This window comes from Salvelinus namaycush, chromosome 33 (genome assembly GCF_016432855.1).
Source record: "Salvelinus namaycush isolate Seneca chromosome 33, SaNama_1.0, whole genome shotgun sequence".
NCBI classification, from domain to species: domain Eukaryota; kingdom Metazoa; phylum Chordata; class Actinopteri; order Salmoniformes; family Salmonidae; genus Salvelinus; species Salvelinus namaycush.
This window is the reverse complement of record NC_052339.1, coordinates 3,956,832-3,984,576: the sequence shown is the minus strand read 5'-3', so window position 1 is coordinate 3,984,576 and position 27,745 is coordinate 3,956,832. Positions and strand designations below refer to the sequence as shown.

Here is a 27,745-nt window from a genome sequence, read left to right as displayed (position 1 = left end):
CAGATTTGTTTTGGGGGTTCGGAAACAAGGACGCTTGTAAAACAAAAGAAAACGAGTACTGCTAGACACAAACAGAGCCTTGTTACGGTTCCTACTAATCAGCACAAGATGTGTTGGCTATTTCAGGCCATCTTTGGAGAGGAGGAGAGGACGGAAGGAGGGAGGAACTCTTGGAGGTGAGAGGGGGCCAGCTGGCTGTTCTCGCCCAGTTTCCCCTCCCCTTCCCCTCCCCTTCCCTGGGGTGGAGGGAGCAGAGGGTTGGGAAGGCTGCCATCCTCCAGCTGGGCGTCAGGGGGAGGCAAAGAGGGACGCTGGATGCCAAGGTCAGAGAGCAGAGACACGAGGGGGTACATAGACGGGGTGGATGGGAATAGGTTCAAAAGGTCATAGGAAAGATGGTGGAGCATTTGACCCATTCATTTTAACCAGAATATGTGCTGTTTGTTATATTGCGTATGCCCGCAGGCTGAGAAATATATACAGTATATATCCTGACAGATTGAAGAGGAGCGGAAGGAAGGAAGGGTGGGTGGGTTGGAAGGAATGGTTGAGTTGAGGTGACTGGAAGATGGATGGATGATGAGAGAGAGAGAGGAAAGAGAGATTGAAACCCAACCAGTCAAACCTGAATACATTCCCTACTCTGTCCATCACAGCCCAGAAACATGAAGAAGAAAATATATATAGTCAATGTCGGTGTGCCACTGACATCGAATCCAGTTTTGCGGTTGTATAAATTCAGAATTTCTGAGGCACACAAATAAACCCACATACAGTATGCTGTATGACTTGCATTCAGTGAACCAAACAATCTCTAATTCACTTTCCAATTTAATGTTTGAGCCATTTACTCAAGTTCAATAATATTGCATTACGGCAAAGCCTGAATATCTCTATACCAATGTCTTACATTTCAGAATGTCTCTGTCATCTCTAAGAGATTCTGACAAAGAGATGTATTGCCATGCTGGGAGATTGCTCCAAGCATTTCAGCAAAGTATAAGAAGCTGAGACTTTAGAGAAATATTTCTCAGCCAGACATTTACCTGTGGGTATAGTCACTTAGCTCAGACCAGGGACAGTGTTTTCATGGTGCAAGATAGTTCAAATCTGTGCAAAATACACATTAAAAAAACTCATTAGAAGCTAAATTATTTTTTAAGTGCCATTTTTTTAAATTTTAAAATAAAAAATGTACATCTGGGTTTTGTGCCTACCACAGCAGAGACATCTTTAGTTAAAGTGATACATGATCTTAGAGCCAGCTCTCTGTCCTTGTACTCTTGGATTTAAGTGCTGCATTCGACACTGTGTGTTGTTTTAGATTCTGAACTCAATTTCGAATCACATATTAGGAATGTGACCAAAATAGCTTCTTACCACCTGAGGAACATTGCCAAGGTGGCGTTGTTTCTCTCTCAGGCTGATACAGAGAGACTCATTCATGCTGTTATTACAAGCAGGCTTGACTGTCATGCTCTCCTGTCTGGTCTACCGAAGAAAGCCATTGTTTTCGAATACATTTGAAGATTATTCTATAGGTTTTTAAATCAATCCACGATTGTGCACCCCAACGCATGTCAGACATGCTTTAAGTGCCTTTGGAAAATATTTAGACCCCTTGACTTTTTCCACATTTTGTTATTAAGATACAACCTTATTTTAAAATGTATTAAATCGTTTTTTCCCTCTCATCAATCTACACACAATACCCCATAATGGCAAAGCAAAAACTGTTTTTTAGACATTTTTGCTAATTTATTAAAAATATAAAACTGAAATAAAAAATGTACATAAGTATTCAGACCCTTCACTTAGTATTTTGTTGAAGCACCTTTGGCAGTGATTACAGAATCGAGTTTTCTTGGGTATTACGCTAGAAGCTTGGCACACCTGTATTTGGGGAGTTTCTCCCATTCTTCTCTGCAGATCCTCTCAAGCTCTGTCAGGCTGGATGGGGAGTGTTGCTGCACAGGTATTTTCAGAGATGTTTGATCGGGTTCAAGTCCGGGCTCAGACTGGGCCACTCAAGGACATTCAGAGACGTGTACCGAAGTTTAAACCACTTAGACGTGGGCTGCAACTCCCTGTCTTTCCTGAGCTAATGTTAATCTCTGTTGGCAATCCAATTCCCTCTGGCCAAAGGGGACAGTTCCGTCAGTCTGACACGCTCTTCTGACCTCACTCGGGGTGTGACTACTTAATGTGCAAAGGATATGATTGGAAGTTCTCTTATGCCTCCTAAAATCACAGTCCTATCTTAACAAAAATACTTTCATCATTTTTCATATCATATGCACAACGTATTGGATGGAAACTTGACAGATAAAGGGGATATACTTTCCAAGTTACAGTATTTCGTAAATACAAGTTTTTATGACAAACTGAAAACCCATATGGCATTAGTTTTCTGTAGCTCCCTGCTGACCATTCCGCATATTCTTATGTTAGAATTATTGTTCCAGTATCCACTTTTGACCATGTTATAGTTTCGGCGGGAAAAGCCTGTTAACAAAGACATTCCTCTTGTGGATTTAACTGGAGGGGGAGAAAGAGCCCCCCGTTCTACTGTAATTTACAACAGGGTGTGAACTGTCAAACCCGGTCCAGTTCCCTCCTCGCCTCTTCTGTGGGTGTGAGAAGGTCTGGTTATTGTCAACCATTGCCAAGCTGATCTGACCCATTGTGATCCTCACAGGACAGTCATGACAATAGACAGGTGTGTGAATTCCAAATCATGTCCAATCAATTGATTTTACCACAGGTGGACTCCAATCAAATCGTAGAAACATCTCAAGGAGGATCAATGGAAACAGGATGCACCTGAGCTCAATTTCGAGTCTCATAGCAAAGGGCCTAAATGCTTATGTAAATAAGGTTTTTCAATTTTTTCTGTTTTTAATTTGCAAACTTTTCTAAAAACCTGTTTTCGCTTTGTCATTATAGGGTATTGTGCTTAGATTGCTGACTACTTAAAAAAAAATCAATTTTACAATACGGCTGTAACGTGACAAAATGTGGAAAAAGTCAAGGGGTCTGAATACTTTCCGAAGGCACCGTGTGTACCCAGTAGGTCCCTCAGGTCCTCTCGCACTGACCTTTTAACTACTTCAAAGCCTAGGACCAAAAGGCATGGAGGGGCAGCCTGGAATAGCCTGCCAGAGAACCTGAGGGGGGCCGAAACTGTGGACATATTTAAAAGAGATCTTAAAACACACCCTTTCAGCTTTGCTTTTCCTTAGGGTGTTTTTTTAGTCGTTCAGTTTTTATAGTTATTCTTTAGTTTTTTAATCCTCTTTTGTTTGTTGTGTAGTAAATATTTCAGTTAACATTTTTTTTAAATAACAAAAATCATGTTAAGCACATTGCGTTGCATTCCATGTCTTAATGTGCTGTAGAAATAAAGCTTGATTTGATTATAAATCTGACAGTGTGATTACATTTGTAATTTCTCTTCAGCAATGTGCATTATAGAAAGGTCACTACTAATGCTTTTCTCCATTTACTAAACTCAAGGTAAAAAAAAATCACATCATTGTTTCAAAACGTGTCCAAATAAATCACACTGTCAGATTGTAATGAGTTTCACAGTATTCTTGCACTGATTTGAACTATTTTGCCCCGTGATATCGCCCTACAGCCCTGAGAAAGAATAACCCTTCTGCCTTAATTGGGAAAAGAACAAGGCAATAAAGCTGAAATAAATAGTTTTAAAGTTTTTATCATGTCACAATGAAGCATATATCACATTGGTGTGGCAATACTGAATAAGAAAAGTACAGGGAAATCATAAATCATACAGTATGCACGAGTCCCTAAATCCCTTATATCACGCAAGGACGCACACGCACGCACGCGCGCACGCACATACACACACACACACACAAATCAGGGGCCCTGGTAACCATCTACACTTTAAAAGGAAGACATTACTCATGTGTGCCACTTGGTCTCACACTGGCTGATAACGTCTATGGTCCATTATATCCATTATTCATCACTCATCCCCTCCCCATTGGAGCAGCATTAGTGGAGTGTGTGGTGAAATCCAACAGCATTGCATGGAGCTGAGGTGTGCTGCACCTGCTTACTAATGAAATCGATAGGGCTTGCCGGTTTGAACACATCCAGGTGTGAAAGAAAACAGGAGTCAACAAAAAACAAACGGTAAACATTAAATCGTGAAACACACGGATAGAAAGTCACGCCTTGTGTTTTGAGACTCTTGTTTTAAAAATGAACTCAAGCTTTTACGTCTACGGCCTTTTACGCCTTACTGTAGGCCGACGCCTCTACGTCTACGGCCTACACCCACCCTCATACAGAGTGTTGTTATTGAAGAGCTCTAGTGTTCCAAGGGTTTAGGGTTTCTCTGTGCTGCAGATAAACATGTGGTTTGGAGCCTCCTTGCTTAGCAGCTTCTAGGCCAGGGACGCGGCCCAAACGACGCCCTATTCCCTATATAGTGCACTTCCTCTGACCAGAGACCCGGTCAAAAGTAGTGCACTGAAAAAGGAATAGGGTGCCATTTGGAATGCCGACTAGAGTTTATTTAAGGACACAGAGATGAGGAGACTTGTCCCTACCTGAACTGTGAAATGGTCCAAAGGGAATTAAGGGAGTGAATTATTTATAATAAGGGGAACATGGAGAAAATCTGACCTGTCTGAAATTAAAATGGATGGCCCTTCCCTTCAGCAAAATATATTTTACCTAAACCCTAACTGAACGCTTGAAAAAAAACACGTGACCATTCCCCAATACCAAAAATAATAATTAAAACAAAGTGGATAGCAGAGAATGTTTGGCTTCACTTCTTGGCCAGACCAGAGCCTTAGATATGCAGTTTTAGGTACTGTTCTTCATCTTGTAAGCATTACATGGCAATGCAAGAATTTTGATAGCACACAGGGTTGCGGGCCAGAAGGTTGTGGGTTCACAGACCACCGTGGACAAGAGTAGGGGTGGATTGATCTCCTTTATAGTAAATGCATTGCATTAATCTATCATTGTATTTGCAGGTCCATATTTGCAGGTCCAAAAATGGCCTTTAATAAAAATGTAATGTAATTCTACGTTTTTAGATATTAGCAGAATCCTTATTAATACCTGTCATGTTCCTGACCTGTTTTCTGTTGTTTGGTATGTGTTTATTGGTCAGGGCGTGAGTTTTGGGTGGGCAGTCTATGTTTTCTGTTTCTATGTTGGTTTTGGGTTGCCTGGTATGGCTCTCAATTAGAGGCAGGTGTTTGACGTTTCCTCTGATTGAGAGTCATATTAAGGTAGGTTGTTCTCACTGTTTGTTTGTGGGTGATTGTCGTCCGTGTCTGTGTCTGCGCACCACACGGGACTGTAGCGTTTGTTCGTTTGTTATAGTCTGTACCTGTTCCTACGTGCTTCGTGTTATATGTAAGTTCTCATGGTTTAGGTCAGTCTACATTCGTTTTTTTGTTATTTTGTAATCCTTTCAAGTGTTTGTTTTCGTGTTTCGTCGTTTGCTTTATTAAATCATTATGTATTCACAACCCGCTGCACTTTGGTCGAATGACTACTCCTCCTCTTCGTATGAAGAGGAGGAGGAATGCCGTTACAATACCACACAAATTTGTGTGGTATTCTACAATACCACACAAAGACCTATGTGTTCGTCTTATCATATTTCTCCAATGTCAAATCGGTGTGTCTTTTTTGCAATGAAACTGTCCCTGTTTGCAAATCATTTCATCTGAGAAGTCATTAGGAATCTGAGCATGGTACTTCCAAAAGTTAGGTCTATCTTTCCACCCCAGACAGAGTAGGCCTACTCTAATCTAAGCTTTACCTGCTGGCTACTCTTCTTCTATGGCTTAACCCAACAAGAGAAGATCACAAGTATTTCCCTAAAAGCTGTCTGGGTTTAAACATCTTCTATTGTACAGAAAGTGAATAGCTTAATCAATTGATAGTGACATAATTAGATTACTTCCCAAGCAAAGTCCAATTTTTTTCTTTCTCCTCGGATATAAAAGTTTGTAGCTCAGCCTCTGAATGTCAAAGAAATTAAACAATGATATCCCCTCTGAGTCACGTCTTTCCCGAGTATTTTACATCTTGTTTGTAGCATAAAACATTGCCGACCAAAGTGCTGTTATAGCTCCCTGTTTTATTTGATTTTCTTAAACTAACAAGGGGTAGGCCTGTGCTTTTGACATTTTCTTTAATAAAAGGTAGGCCTATGGCCAATGTTCCCTCTAAACTGCAGAGCGTGCGTGCGCTTCCTCCAGGACTGCTGTGCAGAAGAAATGTCATGCTGCGCAGAGACACAAGAGATTGAACCCTATTAGTTTGCACTATATAGATCAACGTTTTTGTTGTTGTTGATCGAATCAACATTATATCAGCCCCTTTTTTAATGCAACAAAACAAATCTAACTTTGCAAGACTGAGTCAGGTATATATCCAGCAGGTATATCTCACTGGTCATCCCCAAAGTCAATTCCTCCTTTGGCCGCCTTTCCTTCCAGTTCTCTGCTGCCAATGACTGGAACGAACTGCAAAAATCACTGAAGCTGGAGACTCATAACTCCCTCACTAACTTTAAGTGCCAGTTGTCAGAGCATCTCACAGATCACTGCACCTGTACATAGCCCATCTGTAAACAGCCCATCCAACTACCTCATCCCCTTACTGTTATTTATGTATTTATTTTGCTCCTTTGCACCCCAGTATCTCTACTTGCACACTCATCTTCTGCACATCTATCCCTCCAGTGTTTAATTGCTATATTGTAATTATTTCGCCACTATGGCCTATTTATTGCCTTACCTTCCTAATCTTACTTCATTTGCACACACTGTATATAGACTTTTTTCTGTTGTATTATTGACTGTATGTTTGTTTATTCCATGTGTAACTCTGTGGTGTTGTTGTTTGTGTCGCACTGCTTTGCTTTATCTTGGCCAGGTCGCAGTTGTAAATGAGAACTAGCCTACCTGGTTTAATAAAGGTGAAATCAATAAATCAAAAAAGTCTGTGATTTTGTTGTAGGCAGAGCCAGAGTGCAACCGAGTAGAATTCTATTTGCAGGGGTAGCCCTGGAGCGGTCTTTCAATCACCCAAGACTGAATGAGCTTTTCAGATCAGTTTAGATCAGAGCGAAGAGCCAAGCGTGTTCACGTGTTGATATTCTTTGATAGTTAGCGAGTTATTAGCCTAGTTATAGCTAAGTATAGGTCAGCAATGGGGAGTTACTGATTCCTACAAGTGCACAAAACGTATAGGCTACATTTAAAGCTGTTTTTGAAAAGCCAGTCAGGTAAAAAGCTTATGTCTTAATTAAAGGGACAGTGTTGTATTTTGTGACAGACTTGAATATGCAAATAAGCCAATAAGCAGATGGGTAGGCTAATGCACATTGTCTAATTCTCTGTATGTTAATAATAATTATTTGTATTTTGTAAAGGGGTGTCTTGCGCCATACAACACAATACAATTCCATTTACAGTCACCAATTTGTCCCATTGTGTTACAGACCAAGTAAAAAATCATTATTTAATGTCAAGCCCTTCATAATGTAAAAACAATTTAAAAAATCTGCAATGTAGGCCTGGACTTAACACCACATATAGGCTACTGTAGGCTATATCATAGAAATCAAAAGCTATTTCCATGTGAAAATGTTATGGGATTTGCTCTGTTAGTTTTGTTGGTAGGACTACTGTACATTATGCTCAAATAGCCACAATAGCCTATTGGCTACTGTCTAAAACTGTAAGGGTACAGCCTCAGTGTTCACAGTAAACGCGCGCCGGAAGTTGCAAAGAATTCTCACAATGTTCAAGTTTCCGCTCATGATCTAAAATATGCTTAGTGCCCCAAGAAATTAGAGGGAACATTGCCTATGGCATACCCTCTCATACCCCCTCAATTCGAGTCTTGGTTTTAACTTAACATTCCTTCATTGACCATGGAAGTAGCCGATTTAAAGAGTGCATAGTGGGTGGAGGAATTAACCGACAAATCTATGGATGACGGTTGAAATGAATGAAATGAATTATGCCGCCTCCCCAGGTGGCGCAGTGGTGTAGGTATACTGCATTGCAACGATAGCTGTGCCACCAGAGACTCTGGGTTCTCGCCCAGGCTCTGTCGCAGCCGGCCGCGACCGGGAGGTCCGTGGGGCGACGCACAATTGGCCTACCGTCGTCCGGGTTAGGGAGGGTTTGGCCTGTAGGGATATCCTTGTCTCATGCGCACCAGCGACTCCTGTGGCGGGCCGGGCGCAGTGCGCGCTAACCAAGGGAGCCAGGTGCACGGTGTTTCCTCTGACGCATTGGTGCAGCTGGCTTCCGGGTTGGAGGCGCGCTGTGTTAAGAAGCAGTGCGGCTTGGTTGGGTTGTGTTTCGGAGGACGCATGGCTCTCCCGAGCCGGTACGGGAGTTGTAGCGATGAGACAAGATAGTAATTACTAACAATTGGATACCACGAAAAGGGGGTAAAACAAATAAAAAAAAATGAATTATGCCTACTCGAATTTGCGACGTTAATAACTCTGATAAATACATCATGAGCAAGTAACATATTGTTTTTAATATAATCAATTATAGTAGTAGCAAGCTGTAGGCTAGTCCGCGCGCAAGATCTTTTGGAAAAGGCCTAATAAATAAAACCTTTGGAAGAAGCCTTTGACTCTCCTCCTGAACAGCCACTGTAGGCCAACACAGCACAGTCAATTGTTAGGCAGCACACCAAACCCTCTTTAATCAGCAAGAGCAGAGCAGGCCGGAGCTCAGTGTTACAATATTCATTGCCGTGTGTAATGCAGCCTAGCTGTATTTACACCATCCCAGCAGCTACCTATGAAATATAACTTTGCTCTGTGCTTCTCCGAGCGTGCACTTCGTAGCCTATAGGGTATGGATAATTTGATTGAGACCACGCTAAATAGCCTATAGGCGCACTTGATATTGAGCGCCAAGTGGAGAATCAGAGATGAGGAGTGGCATCGGTCACACATCGATATACAGCCTAATAAGCAACTCATTCTAAAACACTGCGAAATATTGAAATTTCATCAATTACATGACCCTCCCCTGGACAAGATTAAAAAAAATACTAAACCCTCCTCTTGACTGAAATTGAAAAAGCATGACCCCTCCCCCATTTTCCTCCAGGTAACAATTCTGTAAATGTCGATCCATCCCTAACTAACAAGATATTGGCAACTTCCCTCATCTCAAGATATTGACTTCCAGTGCTTTAGCCACAAGATGTGCTGGAGGCTGATAGAAAAACGGTGTGTTAGCACTGCTACGCTAGCAAGCACAGTAGAGGAAGGTCTGGCAGAGACACACTCCACAGGCGGGACAGTGAGCGAGGGTAGGCAGGCTAAGGTCAATGCAGACCTGCAGGTTCAGTTTGGAGAGCAATAACTGTGCTGAGTACTGAAGTCAACTATCTAGTAGTACTGACACAAATCAGCATGAATTACGCTATTTCCTGATACTGTCATATACTGAAGTATATTAAACATTCATTTAGAAATACATCGCTCTCAGATGTTTTAATAAAGGCACTGTAAAAGCAACATACTAAAGCATTGTTCTGCAACTCAATATGAGAAGGAAATCAAATGAAGTAATGAAAAATGTAAGAGCCAAGTCAATTCCCGGAGGGATTTCTTTCCCTCACCCTCTATCTCCAACTAAACAGACATGGATAATGTAATATGCGAACCTCCCCTGGGATTATTTTGAGCAATCAGACAGACAGCACAGAATAGGGTTGTATCCAGCACGAGGGCCAAAAATAGGGAGGGGCCTACATGAATTCCTCCAAAAAGAAACGCTTGTTTTCCATGACAAAATGTTTTGCAAAGATGTGCATTCACGAATATGACCCGGGCTGGACAGACATCAAAAAGCAGCACTTCATCAAGCAACTCCCCGTGCAGCGAGAGAGGCTACGCTACGCTAACAACACAGTGAGTGCACAATCTCTTGTAATCACAGAAACAGAACATACACAGTATAGTGCATGCTCCTGGTAACTCTGACACTTATGGCGCAATATGTGATAATAAACCACCGAGGCGTACTTAAAACTTGAACACATCCTTGATTTATTTGGCCATACACACAGTCAGTTCAGAGGAGGAAACATAACAGGTAGGAGGCAGTGTAGTTGTAATAGTTTGACCTGGGTTTTATGGTCTTGGCCTTCACTATACTGTGTGCCAGGAAGATATAACGGAGCAGTATAGAACTAGGAAGTGTCATTTTCATGAAGGGAAATTAACGTCGCCACACATACATTAAAACAATAATCCCCCCCCCCAAAAAAATGTATGGTAGTGGAAGAGGTTTATACATTTAAATAAACTAACTAAGGAGTGTGGCAATAAGAGATAATCTAACATCCAATGAGTGGTATTATATTTATACTGAGACTTGTCCGCGTGTCTGTTTGTTGACATGCTGCTGCTATCGAGGCACAAGGCGAGACCCAGATGTAGACACAGGAGGCGGATGGTTGGAGTCTTACAGTGTTTAATAATCCAAAGGGGTAGGCAAGAGAATGGTCGTGGACAAGCAAAAAGGTCAAAACCAGATCAGAGTCCAGGAGGTACAGAGTGGCAGACAGGCTCGTGGTCAAGGCAGGCAGGGGGTACAGAGTCCAGAACCAGGCAAGGTTCAAAACCTGGAGGACTATAAAAAGGAGAATAGCAAAAGGAGTATGGGGAAAAACACACTGGTTGACTTGACTAAACATACAAGACAAACTGGCACAGACAGGCAGGAAACACAGGGATAAATACACTGGGTAAAATAAGTGACACCTGGAGGGGGTGGAGACAATCACAGGAACAGGTGAAACAGATCAGGGTGTGACAGCTGCTTATTACTGACGAGCTGCTCCAGTCTTTGATAAGGTAATGTGGAATTTAACATGGCGGGATTGTGATAATCATCACCACCACATTCACCTAATTAATATAGTTACAGCAATATCACCAGTCAAAACAACACCACTACAACAAACTAATGGCTGCTAAGCCTTTCCAACAACAAGTACTTACTGGTTCAGTGCTTTGCTACTCGTAACAACGAATGAGAAATTTGTCACACAATCAATATGTCGATATCAATAAAGCGTCACAATAGGGTGCAGAGCGTTCGATTTGTCTGTTGGGGGGCAAGGAGACCCCCAGCTCCGCTTCTAACTGACAATTAACCTGTCAGTCTATGTTGTTGTTTTTTGTTTGAATTGTTTATGTGTTCGCTATGCGGGGGAAATGGTCAAACAAGCGGAACTACGTGGCTAACAACTATTGTAACGGGGATTATTATCGTAGCAACACACTTTTGGAGTGAAGGCAATCCCAAACTGTGTTAGCTAGGTTTTTCGTGTCTTCGGGTGTAGTTCGTAATGGTTGAAGCGTGTATGTTAGGATGGTAACGTTATAATAATTAAAGATGAAGTATGAATTCATGCCGGGAATAAGTAGTGTAAATGTTTTGGATTTCCTCCCTTCTATAATAAGCAGCCAATGATGTATTTTTCCTTTATTCATGTGTTTAATATGATACTGTTATAGCTCCGGCTAAACTGTTTATGTATGTAAGCACTTCAGAGTTATATCAAGCTAATAAGTCACTCGTAAGATAAGGTTGTAAGAGTGTGCTTGACTGTATTTTCATTTACTTTATAGTTCTCACGGAAGGTGATAATTCTGACTAAAACTACAGAATAAAATCGACAGTTAAAATCAAGGAACAGTTGTGCTCGTGGTTACCGGAAGGAGCGACACCGCTAAAACCATTGACAACTGCGCGCCGTTTTTAAGGGATTGTTAAATAAATGTTAACTATTTGTTTTTAATATCATCACCTCTTGAAGACCATAGTCAGAACTACAAACGTCTGATTATTCCATGCAAAACAATTGTACCCATTGAGCTCTATCATCAGAGTTATACAGCAAGTACCTGCATGCTTTTCATGATCAGCAAACATCAATTGGTCATGTCATTTACAGATACGTAGGGCGCCTCACCATATCGCTCAACATTGGCCACCATTAATTCGATTTGTGGGATATAAAATAAAAAGTGAAATATACCTGAGAAGTATGGGTGGTTTAGGTTCATTTCCCATCCTTTGTGCACTCTGCCTGTCAAGCAGCATAAAGGCGCATTTGCCGATGTACTGTTAGCTAATAATTTTTACTTTGCAAATTACCGGTAGAAACTTTGTACGTTTGACTAAACATAGTGGTAAGGAGACCTAATGTACTTTTTTCTCCAACCAACATAGGCCTACCTAGCGAAGTTAGCTAACATTATCCCCTTTTCAACATTGTTTAAGTGTTTAATCACAATTGCTGCAGTGCTGACAGATACGATAGGCTACATTGATTGATGGACCACGTCATATTGGCTAGCTAGCTAATAACAGATCACGTCAACATGGCTGGTTAAAAAGCTAACTTTCAGGGGGTAAACTAGATGGCTATATCCAAATATTGTTTGATTTGCTTTCCATCTATAGTGGTGATGACGGTAGTCCGACTGACAACTTTACCTGGACGAGGACCTGCCGATGTCAAGCTCTTTCCAAAAGCCTCATCTCTGATGAAGAAAGCTAAATGATGTTTTTTGCTTAGCTAGCTAGCCACACACCAGATGGAAAGCCTACCCTCACATATTTGAAAACACATGATCAAGTGATATTTAATGATGATGAAAAGCGTGCAGTTACTTGCTGTATAACTCTGACGCTAGAACTAAATGTGGAATTATTGGAAATGTGTAGTTCTGACTATGTGATGATACTAAAACCAAATAGTTTATAACATTTATTAAACAATCCCTTGAAAACGGCACATAGTTGTCAATGGTTTTGGCGGAGCTGGGGGTCTCCTTGCTCCCCAGCAGTCAAATCGATTTTTCCGCACCGTATTGTGAGGTTTTATTGATAAGGACCTATAGAAAACCTGGATTACGAGCTTAATTCAAATTGTTTTAATGTTAGCTCGTTCCAACGCTTTGTAGCACGCCTGAATGTCATTGGGTTTACCTGAGGACACCTTTTATACACACGCACACACATTATCTGGTCGTTTGATCGGTTGCGGTGATCCAAGGCTCCAAGGAGAATGTCTCTGTCATCTCTAAGAGATTCTGACAAACAGATTTATTGCAGTGCTGGGAGATTCCAAGCATTTCAGCAAAGTAAAAGAAACAGATGATACAATTATTTCCACCTATGATGAATGCTCACTCTATTCCTCCCCTCCTTTACTAAAGACACCATCCTTTCCTTCTTCTGGTCATATCTCGGATGAGATGAGCCAGTCCCTTTCCCACTGGGCACAGGTGTCAGTTTAATGTCTAGTTTTGATTTACATTTGGTTGAGCTGACACCTAAAGTGAATTTAATGTGAAATCAACAAAAAAAGGTCACCATGTCATTAGATTTATGTTAAAAGTTGGGTGAAAAAAAGACAAAATTCCCTTACATGGATGACTCTTTGCAAATCCAATCAGTTGATTCAACATCATCACACTTTTTGGGGTTGAAATGACATGGAAACAACATTGATTCAACCAGTTTTTGCCCCAGTGAGTATTGTTAGTCAGACCAGCGCTGGGCCGGAAGGAAGAAAGGTGTCAGCAGCCTCTTATTAATCTGAGGATGTGAATATAAAAGACTTTAGCCTTCCTCTTGAAGACAGAGAGGCATATTGGAAGGGGGAGGTGGGGTGAAGGGGGAGTGAGACTATGGTGGTGGGGGTGACATGACAGAGGGAATGACGGGGTATTTGTGATAAAAGCCGACGCTGTCCCAGACACACAACGCAACGACAAATGAGCCCAGGAAGAGGGAAGAAAACAGGGAGGGAGTGTGTGTGTGTGCACGCACATGTATGTGTGCGTGTGGGTGGGTGCATTTGTGTGTGTGTGGAGTGATCAACGTGTCGTCTGTTATCACACGAAGCGACGCTGGGGCTGTAGACCTGAGATGATTAGAAGGCACGGGGTGACTTAATCATCTGTCTGGACCAGATGCGCCACCGCCATCGTTACGACTAAACACCTGAGCTAGTAGGCTAGTAGGAACAATAACAAGGGACCCAGGTTCTTGCCTTTTATTTAGTTTCATGGGGATGGAGTGACACAGACCAAGAGCCAGCAATTAATCTCCATATTTTGTGACTGTGACTGTCGAGAAGGCCAACAAGGTCTAAATTAATCTGTTGTTCTGGGCTTCATCCCAAATGCACCTAATTCCCTATATAGTGTACTAGTTTTGGTCAGGCCCCGTAGGGCTCTGGTCAAAAGTAGTGCACTTTGTAGGGTATAGGGTGCTATTTTGGGACTTTACCTGGTCTCTTTCTGAGGTGCTTTAATGTGACTCACCCTCAGTCCGCACACAGACGTTTATGATGAATATCTACTTAGGGGATGTGCCGGGCGTTAATTAGATATTAAGTATTCATCTGCCAAAAGCTCCCCTAGTCAAATTTTTTATCATCATCTAATCACTCTGTTCTAGGGAGGTCTATTTTCTCTCCTTGGGGAGTTGCCAGGGAATATGTTTAGGAGGCAGTTTAACATGTGTTCATATTCTAATAGAGACCTAACAGAGAACATCTGACATTCTTTCTTCCTGTCTCAGATTATCTGGGGTGTTTCCAAGTGTTTCCCCTAAATAGTTTTTCCTTGTCAGAACACCAGGCCCCATGAAGTAACATTCAGTGCTACAAACACCAAACGTTCAATTCAAATCAATAGTAATCCATTTTGGGTCTATTCTGCTTGTTGGTGTTCATGTTTGTGTCGTGTGGGGAAAAATATATAAGAACACAAAACAATTGAACCACTTTTTTTGAAAAGGGGGCAACAGAGGTATGTAGGGAGGCCGGCCCTCCTTGCATCTTTGCCTGATTAATGGTCGGGGAAACACTGTTTATGTAGTGTACCTCTATCTGGGAGCTGTTGTCAGTGTCCTGGCTGTCCTCTGCTGAGAGCAGGCCTGGGAAACCCCCATCAGGTTGGTCTTGACCCTGATCCTGACCCTGCTCTTGGTCCAACTGATCCTGGTCCTGGCTGGCCCTGTTGCTGTCCATGTTACGTGGCTGTTCTGGGGACAGCCACCGCCTCCACCGGTGACTGTACAGCTTCACATCAACCGCCATGTCCTCCTTAGCCAGAGGCTGCCCTTGCACGTAGGAGTAGGAGTCCCCTGGGGTGCACAGAGAAAGAGAATGAGGGGAAATGAGTACAAGAGGAACAGGCTTGTTGCAGTGACATATTGTAGGTATGTTTATTTGGATCCCCATTAGCTTTTGCAGAAGCAGCAGATAATATAAAGAGTGAATATATGCACAAAATGACTATATATTAAAATGATTCACATTTATTTAAAAGCCATGAGCCATTTGTTATCATATCCAATATTTTTCTTTGCTCTGAAATGGAAAAGGTGATTACAATACAACTCCTTTAATATCGCAATCATTCTGCTCTCTCCTCAATATAATTTGTAAACCAAGATATTCTCAACTATTGACCTTTTTTTAAGTAGTCAGACTTGAATGAGAAACTATATTGTACACCAGTGGATCGTAGCAGCATAATTACATAGAACAATCATATTTTTTAAGGTCAATAAGGCAGTGGTCCAGTGGTGGAGCCAAAACTCTGGTCTGGTCATTAATTGTCTGCCACTCTCATAATTCACTATCTCAATGGACTATTCCTCGTTGCTTTCTGGAGAAATTATACTACTTTGGATGAAACAGGTGCATATTAGCAGTGAAGCCGTTTTAGACACACCAGAGGCCCATAGTCACACCAAGTACCTAGAGTTGTTCCTGAACATGTGACCTGACCAGGACCACGTCAAATTCTGGTCAGGAAAAACTCTGGGCCCGAGTTATAGCTGGGTAGGTCATGTGTTGAGAAAAATCCCAGGGCCAATTGGCATACCTTATCATCCCTAATGCACTGAGGTGGTAAACTGAAGATATGAGAGAAGCTGCGGTGTTTTTAGACACAGAGACGTGAGTAGAGTTCCAGACTGCTGTGCTGACTGACTGCTTTCTCTCTGCAGACGGCAGTTGGTTCCCTGTGTTCAAACGTGTCACAGTGAGGACAGGACACACACGCACACACTCACAGGCACACAGATAAGCACAATCGCACACACACACACACGACATAAGGCAGATTATCACTTCAATGTGTCTTAGAGCCTAGCCCAGGTTTGTCCTTTTAATCACTTTCCCAACTGAAAGATTGTTCAAGCCTGTTCCTCTTGTTTTTGTCTCCACCACTCGCTCGCTCGCTCTCTCTCTCTCATGACAGAGGTGCTTTGGTTTCTCTCTCTCCCCTTCTCTCTCTCTCTGCTCCTCTCTCGCTTTCTGTCTTCCTCCTCCTCTCTCCCCTCCATCCTCCGACTCTCTCTCTGGGCCCCAGATAGACCAGCAGTGTTCCCCAGGAGAGCAGGAGTAGGGAGGTGGGACCCCAGGAGAGTAGGAGTAGGGAGGTGGGACCCCAGGAGAACAGGAGTAGGGAGGTGGGACCCCAGGAGAGCAGGAGTAGGGAGGTGGTACCCCAGGAGAGCAGGAATAGGGAGTTGGGACCCCAGGAGAGTAAGAGTAGGGAGGTGGGACCCCAGGAGAGCAGGAGTAGGGAGGTGGAACCCCAGGAGAGTAGGAGTAGGGAGGTGGGACCCCAGGAGAGTAGGAGTAGGGAGGTGGGACCCCAGGAGAGCAGGAGTAGGGAGGTGGGACACCAGGAGAGCAGGAGTAGGGAGGTGGGACCCCAGGAGAGCAGGAGTAGGGAGGTGGGACCCCAGGAGAGTAAGAGTAGGGCGGTGGGACCCCAGGAGAGCAGGTGTAGGGAGGTGGGACCCCAGGAGAGCAGGAGTAGGGAGGTGGGAGTGCTAGTGCTAATGCACGCAAAGTGGATGCTGACAGATTCACTCTGTAATAAGCATCCATAGAGCAAACAACCCAGAGACCAGTTGCTGCAAAGACAAGAACAGGGAGACTAACTGACACTCTCACACACACACACACACACACACACACACACACACACACACACACACACACACACACACACACACACACACACACACACACACACACACACACACACACAAACAGGCACACACTTGCAGGAAGAACTGCAAGAATTCCAAAGTTAGTGCTGAGAACACTACACAAAAGTCCAAATGTACTGTACTATACAGTCCCAGTCAAAAGTTTGGACACACCTACTCATTCAAGGGTTTCTCTTTTTTTTACTTTCTACATTGTCGAAATAATAGTGAAGACATCAAAACTATGAAATAACACATATGGAATCATGTAGTAACCAAAAAAAGTGTTAAACAAATCCAAATATATTTTATATTTGAGATTCTTCAAAGTAGCCACCCTTTGCCTTGATGACAGCTTTGCACACTCTTGGCATTCGCTCAACCAGCTTCACATGACTGCTTTTCCTGCAGTCTTGAAGGAGTTCCCACATATTCTGAGCACTTGTTGTCTGCTTTTACTTCACTCTGTGATCCAACTCATCCCAAACCATCTCAATTTGGTTGAGGTCGGGTGATTGTGGAGGCCAGGTCATCTGATGCAGCACTCTATCACTCTCCTTCTTGGTCAAATAGCCCTTACACAGCCTGAAGGTGTGTGGGGTCACTGTCTATTGTCCCACCAAGCGCAAACCAGATGGGATGGCTTATCGCTGCAGAATGCTGTGGTAGCCATGCTGGTTAAGAGTGCCTTGATTTCGAAATAAATAACAGACAGTGTCACCATCAAAGCACCCCAGACCATCACACCTCCTCCTCCATGCTTCACGGTGGGAACCACACATACAGAGATCATCCGGTGGTTGGAACCAAAAATCTACATTTTGGACTCATCAGACCAAAGCACAGGTTTACACGGGTCTAATGTCCATTGCTCGTGTTTCTTGGCCCAAGCAAGTCTCTTCTTATTATTGGTGTCCTTTAGTATTGGTTTCTTTGCAGCAATTCGGCCATGAAGGCCTGATTCACGCAGTCTCCTCTGAACAGTTGATGTTGAGATTTGTCTGTTACTTGAACTCTGTGAAGAATTTATTTGGGCTGTAATTTCTGAGGCTGGTAACTCTAATGAACTTATCCTCTGCAGCAGAGGTAACTCTGGGACTTCCTTTCCTTTGGCGGTCCTCATGAGAGCCAGTTTCATCATAGCGCTTGATGGTTTTTGCGACTGCAAACATTTACATTTCTTGAAATTTTCCGCATTGACTGACCTTCATATCTTAGAGTAATGATGGACTGTCGTTTCTCTTTTTGCTTATGTGAGCTGTTCTTGCCGTAATATGGACTTGGTCTTTAACCAAATAAGGCTATCTTCTGTATACCACCCCTACCTTGTCATAACACAACTGATTGGCTCAAACGCATTAAGAAGGAAAGAAATTCCACAAATTAACAAGGCACACCTGTTAATTGAAATGCATTCCAGGTGACTACCTCATGAAGCTGGTTGAGAGAATGCCAAGAGTGTGCAAATCTGTCATCAAGGCAAAGGGTGGCTACTTTGAAGAATCTCAAACATGTATTTTGATTTATTTAACACTTTTTTGGTAACTACATGATTCCATATGTGTTATTTCATAGTTTTGATGTCTAAACTATTATTCTACAATGTATAAAATAGTAAAAATAAAGAAAATCCCTTGAATGAGTAGGTGTGTCCAACCATTTGACTGGTACTGTACATGTCCTGGTTAACTAAACCGTATATTGACCCCTGTAGTCGTAATCATGTCAAACCACAGGTCACACTATCAATAAAGTTACACAAATCTTTCCAGAAGTGCTTTAATTAAAGGAATTTGGATGCTGATCATGTTGCTAAAACACTCCTCTCATTATGGAGTCTAGTCAGCGATGTCTGTTTAGAGCACGTAGCATGCTACTATTTGTTATGCAGATCTCAATGATGTTGTTCTTAGGTGTCTAACACTGCTCCTGTAGCCAAGCATTCACTCACCTCTCCCTCTCTTGCTCTCAGGCCCCCACTCTCCAGCTGTCTCTCACTGTCGCCTCCAACCAACTCAAGTTCATTAGCTACGTCTACCGAGACAATGGATGCTCGCGAGATTCCCTGTCAACCAGCACTGTATATTCCGATCCAAAGGGAACCTATACTGTACATTCCAGGAACACATACATTATTTCTTACCCACCAAAGGATCTTTGTTAGACACGTCAATGTATATGGTGGAAAGTTGGCAAAAGAGAATACTTCTGTTACGTGATAAGGTTGGATCCAGGTGCAGAGAACAGACCAGACAAGGAATCAGTGGTTAAGGATAAACATAATGCTTTACTGAGATATGGTAGCCGCATGAACACAGTTCACTTGAAAAAACAACAAACACTAAGTCTCGAAAACTCACTCAGGAAACGAACGCACACTGTAAACAATTCAAGCTTCTGCAAAGGACCAATGAAAACACACCTATTTTAGCAGGGACACAATCATGAAATAATAAGAGACACCTGAGTCCAATAAAAGTCTCTAGGGTGGTCTCAGCCACCCTCTGGTGCCAGGAGGAACCATGACAACTTCAGAATATACCATGGCTGGACAATAAATACCCTGAACAAATGTGTTTTTTCACATTTTTCACAGAATCTCTCTCTCTGAGTCACCATGAAGAAAAAAAACCTGCGCTGTGGTCTGTTCATCACTCTCTCTGTAATGGCTCGATACTTCTCCCAAATGATCTAGGGTTTGAGAACTCTCATTGTCAAGGAAAGACTTGCTCTGTGTTAGTCATTTCAGAGGGGAGAGTACGGACCCCTGAGGAACACCACAAATACATTCGCAGCAGGACGAGGCTTCACCCTGGATGAGTGTGTTCCTTTAGCTTTTGTGTGAGAGGAAATCTTTCCCCTCCGTTCCTCTTTCACTCCCACTGAATACCCAGCATACCTTCGCTGTGACTCTCAAGAGCGGCTCTTCTCGCCCGATTCACGCCTGCCAGAACGACTAACCGACAAATGCCAGTAGAACTGTAATTCGGTTTAACCTACAGCTTTCAAGGACATTTAGGAGATCATAAAAGCACGGTGTAAAGGCGTTGTCTGCCCCCCTTCTTTTCATTCTGTTTGGGTATTTGGGTCCTTCTGGTTGACCCCTTTCTCTGGGTGTATATTTGACTCAATGGCACTGACAGGACACTTCCGTACAAGGCTGGCCGATACTGGAGAGAGGAATGCTGTGTGTGTGTGTGTGTGTGTGTGTGTGTGTGTGTGTGTGTGTGTGTGTGTGTGTGTGTGTGTGTGTGTGTGTGTGTGTGTGTGTGTGTGTGTGTGTGTGTGTGTGTGTGTGTGTGTGTGTGTGTGTGTGTGTGTGTGTGTGTGATGGAATAGTGTTGTTGGAGGGAAGCCTTTTGGCATAAAGGCTCCATTAGTTTCCTAAGCTGTGTATAACTCTCTTTTTCAGGGGTGTCTTTTCCACCCTTCTCCCACTGAAAGCTGCTTCATCAATGTAGCAGGACCCCCTGCCAAGTACCCTGGAGACACCACCCTGGGGCCCTAGGGTATCCATAGAAACCCTGGACATATAAGCACCTATCTGAGGTGGGGCTGAGAAGCCATAGAGATCCTATAAGACACTATAAGACAAGGTCTACTGATGTACCTAAAACTCAGTGCTGTTTCATTTAGATTGTATTTAACCAGGAAGAAACCAGCCTGATCTTGTGAGCACAGCGGTCAGTCTGCTTGACCTGGCTATCAGGAAGTATCATTGAGGTCAGAAAACCCAAGGGTGTCTCCCCCGGAGATCTCCCACAGTTTAGTTTGTGCTTTCCTCTGAAAACTATCTCGGAGAAAACAGCAAAAAGGAAACATCTAGGCAGAGAAATTGCACGTAATTGGTTGCACACAATGTGAAAACATTAGAAATTAACGAGGTTCCAAATATCATGATTCCAATTTAATGGGAGTAAATTACAATTATTTCTATGATTGTTCCGGCGGGTTCCCCTCATTAGTGATCCTTCAGTGGGTGGTAATGTCAGAAGTGCTCTGTCATGAGCATTGTCCACTGACTCTGTCCACAGACACAGCTGGGGGCCTGGGAAATGTCCGCAAAAAACCTCAGCCTTGAGCCGCAAAGTTAGAAACACGAGCCAGAAAAGGCAGAAAAGTTGATGTAAAAAGCAAAATGGCACTGCAAACAACCTTCCCCCCCACAGTTCCTTCCCCCAATTGGTCCACTTGAATGTTTCTGAGCACAACGGGAGAGCCGGGTGATCGTGCTGGATGACATGCTTGAGTAGTCAAGGTCTACTTGATATATTCATCTTAATTAATCTCCTGAAGAAGAAAACAAACAGTGAGCTTGGCCCTTATGGCTGGGTCAGGGAGCGAGAGAAAGGGGAGCGAGGGAGAGAGAAATGGAAAGGCCAGCGTGACGGGGAGAAAATGCCCCCAAAAATAAAAAAGGACAGAGCTTTTCTGTCTAACTAACTGAGGGAGAAGAGAGTGACAGAATGGTTCGAAGTATTCTATGAGTATGGGTTCTGAAGTCTAACTCTCCTCATGGGTCTGTCTGGCATCGCTCATCCAGGATATCGATTCACAAGATCAACACTATACTACAGGCCAGAAATCCATAAAACACATCAGTAAAACCAGCGTGGCACAGAGTGCAGACACTGCCGTTGCTTGGTAGAAAACGAATACTAGATCAAGGTAAATAATTACATCGAAGACAAAAGCAGTGGGTGATTGCTTGGATGTTTATTTCCAAAGAATGAGATGGGGTGGGAGGAGAGGAAAGATGTACACTACTTTTATTTTCTGTCAGTCTTAGACAGCAGCAAACAGCAAAAATGGCCTGTGCTCTGTGTCAAGAGAACTTGAAGCTTCTCAGATATGTCCACAGGTCCAGATGGGGGTGTCAGACAGAAAGGTTTGACCAATGGTTCAATTATTTGAATTCCATTTCCTATGGGTTTTTTTCTGCATACTTTCCCCAGAGATAAAATCAGATCCAGCCTCAACTGCAATGTTGTAGGGAGTTGTAGTTTCCAACAGGCCAATATTTGACATAGTTTAGCGCACAAAACGTCGTAATTAACTACAATGACCATAATCCCATGCGCATCTACTTGTCCGGTCTGTGTTTCGTTTAAGCCTGCCACCGAAGAGACAAGAATGCACACCTTGATGGGATATAGCGAGCAGTTGTTGCTTCGCGAGGCATTTCTACCTGAAAATACATAATCAAAGTTATTAATGGTTGGAATTCAGCAGTCATGAAAGTATGCCTTAATTACTTTGAAGAACTGCAAAATAGTGACTTTATAACAGTATTGGCAGCATCTCTGTAGAGATGAGATGATGACTTGGGATGAAATAATAAAGTCATGAAATAAAACAAATGTAATATACACAGCAAATGAAATATTTTATTAAAGTACTGTAATTTGAAAAAATGACGGTTAATAAGTGATAAGCAGTAACGGGCATCCACTACTATCATGGGACAATTTAGGAATTGTTTTATTCTGTGCTGTTACAGCATTCAACCGCAAAAATCGAAAACCGTGATTATTTTTTTAAATAATCCAAACCGAAACCGAACCGACTTAAAAAAAAACACTAATAGCTCAGCACTACCCAAGTGCAATGGGAAGGGGTATGGACATACTGACACATAGTGAGGGAAACAGCAAGAGAAGAAAACAGAGGGAAAAAAGAATGCGTCCAAAATAGCAAGCTATCCCTATATATGTAGTGCACTACCTTTGAACAGAGCTCCATGGGCCCTGGTCAAAAGTAGTGCACTATAAGGAATAAAGTGCCATTGGGGCTGAATTCATAGATAGAAAAACCTTCCAGGAGAATACTTAGCAGCCATGGTCCATCTAAACAGAGGGAGTAGAAAGCAGAGAGAGGATTTGACTTATGTGTCCATAAAGAGAGTTTTAGTGAAAATGGCGGACCTGATTTCACATCAAATATGAGATGATAGATGAGGTAGGGGGGGGGCTGTTTACAGCTCCTTCACAGACTTACTCTGTACTCTCTCTGATAAAACTCTTCACAGCCAACTCTCAGTTCATTTCATCGGTTACAGCTGATATTACGCAGAAAGGGTAACGCGTTGATTTTAGTTATACTACTGGCTTTGATTATAATCTACATGAATCTTACAGTAGTTCAGATTAGCCATAGTTTATGTTCTTTGAGGGAGTAATTGTTTTACGCTGTAGAAGCGTCTGATTTGTCTCTTCTAGAAGGCGTGGAGACAAAAAGAGGAACGTTAAGAATAACAAAGACATGAAAGCCATGAAAGCCACCTTCCAGCCTCTGTAATTATACAGAAGAAAGTGTGCTGTTCTCTCTACCTGTTTCAACATGTCCTAATTACCCCGGAGAGAAGACATAGACAAATTAGTAGTCCTCCTGGGGCAAACAGCACCTGTAAATCGTACCATATTCTCTACCACTTTTGACGAGGGCCCACATGGAATAGAAAATAGTAGTGCATACACAGTCAGGTCCATAATTATTGGCACCCTTGATAAAGATGAGCAAAAAAGACGATAAAAGAAATAATACAAATACTGAGCTATAATGATCAAAAGGAGATGATTGTGGACAACAGGAAAAAGAGGACCGAGCACGCCCCCATCCTCATCGACGGGGCTGTAGTGGAGCATGTTGAGAGATTCGAGTTCCTTGGCGTCCACATCAACAACAAACTAACATGGTCCAAGCACACCAAGACAGTCGTGAAGAGGGCACGACAAAACCTATTCCCCCTCAGGAGACTGAAAAGATTTGGCATGGGTCCTCAGATCCTCAAAATATTTTACAGCTGCACCATCGAGAGCATCCTGACGGGTTGCGTCACTGCCTGGTATGGCAACTGCTCGGCCTCCGACCGCAAGGCACTACAGAGGGTAGTGCGTACAGCCCAGTGTATCACCGGGGCCAAGCTTCCTGCCATCCAGGACCTCTTTAACAGGCGGTGTCAGAGGAAGGCCCTAAAAATAATCAAAGACTCCAGCCACCTTAGTCATAGACTGTTCTCTCTGCTACCGCATGGCAAGCAGTACCGCAGCGCCAAGTCTAGGTCCAAGAGGCTTCTAAACAGTTTCTACCCCCAAGCCATAAGACTCCTGAACAGCTAATCACATGGCTACCCAGACTATTTGCAACCCCCCCACTACGCTGCTGCTACTCTCTGTTATTATCTATGCATAGCCACTTTGACAACCCTACCTGCATGTACATAATTATCTCAAATACCTCGACACAGGTGCCCCCGCACATTGACACTGACTCTGTACCGGTACCCCCTGTATATAGCCCCGCTATTGTTATTTACTGCTGCTCTTTAATTCTTTATTATTCTTGTCTCTTACTGTTTTAAATGTATTTTCTTAAAACTGCATCGTTGGTTAAGGGCTCGTAAGCATTTCACTGTAAGGTGTATTCGGCACATGTGACAAATAAAATGTGATGTGATTTGATTTGAATGTATGAGCATACAATACAACTTTATCAAGCGTGCCAATAATGATGGACCTGACTAGATATATCAAGAGGGACATTTGATAATGCAGTCCATATAAAAATATTAAAAGTGGAACAAAGTATTCCCAAGAGTCTCGTAACATGTTTGGGGCTGTCGTAAAAAAATACCTAGTGTGTCGCATGCCGAGCGGAAGAAAGAGGCGAGAAAAATGGGCCATAAATAAAAAACTATCTCCACCCGTCCAAAGTGTTAATTACTTCCATGCAAGAGCTGGGAGATGATCAAGACTAATGTTGTGTTCACACTCTGGTCCGCTAGTGTCCGGGGAAACTCTGATCCAATGAAGGGTTCTGTCACAGTGTGTGTGTGTGTGTGTGTGTGTGTGTGTGTGTGTGTGTGTGTGTGTGTGTGTGTGTGTGTGTGTGTGTGTGTGTGTGTGTGTGTGTGTGTGTGTGTGTGTGTGTGTGTGTGTGTGTGTGTGCGCGCGCGCACTCTTCTGGGCATAACAGTACATCGTACTACACATTTTAACAGCACTACTTTACCACTACATATCTACAATCTACAACATTACAATGTACATGTGTGTGTTAGCGTGTGTGCCTGTGTGTGTCTCTTCAAAGGCCATACGTTCCATAAGGTGTAGTTTAATCTGTTTTTAAATGTAATTTTTTTTTTTTTACTGCTCTCGTGAGTTACTTGATGTGGAATAGAGTTCCATGTAGTCAAAGAGAGAGCATAAGAAAGCCAGAAAGAAAGAGTGAAAGAAAGAAGAAACAGATAAAGAGAGAAGGACGAGGTGGAGAACAACAAATAAGTGTATTCCTGGGTATCATTACTGTACAGTTTGAGTGACAGAGGGCTTGTGGATTTCCACATTCTGGTCAGGCATCCATTTATTTTATTTCACCTTTATTTCACTAGGCAAGTCAGTTCAAAACAAATTCTTATTTACAATGACAGCCTACCAAAAGGCAAAAGGCCCTCTGCGGAGACGGGGGCTGGGATTAAAAAATAAAATATAAATATAGGACAAAACACACATCATGACAAGAGAGACAACACAACACTACATGAAGAGAGACCTAGACAACAACATAGCAAGGCAGCAACACATGACAACACAGCATGGTAGCAACACAACATGATAACAACATGGTAGCAACACAAGATGGTACAAACATTATTGGGCACAGACAACAGCACAAAGGGCAAGAAGGTAGAGACAACAATACATCACACAAAGCAGCCACAACTGTCAGTAATTTTCCATGATTGAGTCTTTGAATGAAGAGATTGAGATAAAACTGTCCAGTTTGAGTGTTTGTTGCAGCTCGATCCAGTCGCTATCTGCAGTGAACTAAAAAGACGAGCGACCCAGGGATGTGTGTGCTTTGGGGACCTTTAACAGAATGTGACTTTGCAGAACAGGTGTTGTATGTGGAGGATGAGGGCTGCAGTAGATATCTCAGAGGGTTTTATAAAGAAGCAACAACCAGTGGGCCTTGCGACGGGTATACAGAGATGACCAGTTTACAGAGGAGTATAGAGTGCAGTGATGTGTCCTATAAGGAGCATTGGTGGCAAATCTGATGGCCAAATGGTAAAGAACATCTAGCCCCTTGAGAGCACCCTTACCTGCCGATCTATAAATTACATCTCTGTAATCTTGCAGGGTAGGATGGTCATCTGAATCAGGGTTAGTTTGGCAACTGGGGTGAAAGAGGAGCGATTACGATATAGGAGACCAAGTCTAGATTTAACTTTAGCCTGCAACTTTGATATGTTCTGAGAGAAGGACAGTGTACCGTCTAGCCATACTCCCAAGTACTTGTACGAGGTGACTACCTCAAGCTCTAAACCCTCAGAGGTAGTAATCACACATGTGGGGAGAGGGGCATTCTTCTTACCAAACCGCATAACCTTTGTTTTGGAGGTGTTCAGAAAAAGGTGAATGGTAGAGAAGCTTGTTGGACTCTAAGAAAGCTTTGTTGTAGAGTATTTAACACAAAATCCGGGGAGGGGCCAGCTGAGTATAAGACTGTATCATCTGCATATAAACAGATGAAGTGCTGCTGCTGCTGCGTCTGGCTCATTTTGAGCGATAGAGTACAGGACAGAGTACTGGTTGTGTGTGTGTGTGTGTGCGTGTGTGTGTGCGTGTGTGCGTGTGTGTGTGCGTGTGTGTGTGTGTGTGTGTGTGTGTGTGTGTGTGTGTGTGTGTGTGTGTGTGTGTGTGTGTGTGTGCGTGCGTGTGTGTGTGTGCATGTGTGCGTTTGTTTGTGTGCTGGTTCTCATTCCACATTTCAACTCAGAAGCTGAGGTAATGTACAGGTCTGCTCCTCGGCCTTGGGGCACTTGAATAATTCTACCATGAGAGAGAGCAGGCCTGGCAAGCAACGCATAAGTAAGAATTACACAACAACTGTTAAACATTACACCACGTCGCTATTCGCTACAGTATAATGAGCACACGTAGTGTTTTTGTCATTCGCTGCTGACAAAGCAAAACAAAGTTGTTACGGAATCTTTTCACACGTTACGCATAAAAGGACTACATCTCTCATCTGAGTGACCTCACTCTTCTCTTCTCTTCTCCAAATATTGCTCCCTCAGAGGTCTTGCTCGGCAGAGCCCAAAATTGAAAGTGGTCAAAGCTGTAGCAGTGAATGGACTGGGTTAGGATGTACAATAAGCCCTGAGTTCCATTCAGACACGCCACTTCACAGACAATACCAGTTCCTTCATCCCCTAAGCTTTCACCTATGCGTGTGTGTGTGTCTGTGTGTGTGCTTGTGTGCATGTGTGTGCGAGGATGCGTATGACAGTGTGTATGTGGGTGCGTGTATTAATGTGTGTTTGGGTACGCATGTATTTCTTCTGCTTCTCACACAATATTTATCCTGCTTCTTCTGCTTTTCCCATCACTGTGAGACGTTGTGGGAACTAAGATCACATTTTCCCATCACCGATGGAAGTTACGTTAACTAAGATAAGGATCATTAGAGTAAGAGAACAGGTAGGGACAGATTCTATCTACCTGAGAACCAGAGATGGACTCTATTCCCACGTCTCTACAGCGCAGGAGTTGGAACAGGACCATGAGCCCAACCTTTTCATCACCAGCCATTGTTAGAGTTTGAAAAAAAAAACTGTTGAGCAGTCGAGCTTGATATGTTATCATAGTGGC

The 27,745-nt window shown here is 42.9% G+C and overlaps 1 protein-coding gene across 1 annotated transcript in view; it reads right to left on the bottom strand.

The window, feature by feature from the left end:
* The window catches only part of LOC120028163 (plexin domain-containing protein 2-like), a 173,867-nt gene that overhangs the window by 96,531 nt on the left and 49,591 nt on the right, over positions 1 to 27,745 (bottom strand). The window contains exon 2 of the mRNA XM_038973367.1: positions 14,962 to 15,224. Within this exon, the coding sequence (XP_038829295.1) occupies positions 14,962 to 15,224 (263 nt within the window). The remainder of the gene's footprint in view (positions 1 to 14,961; positions 15,225 to 27,745) is intronic.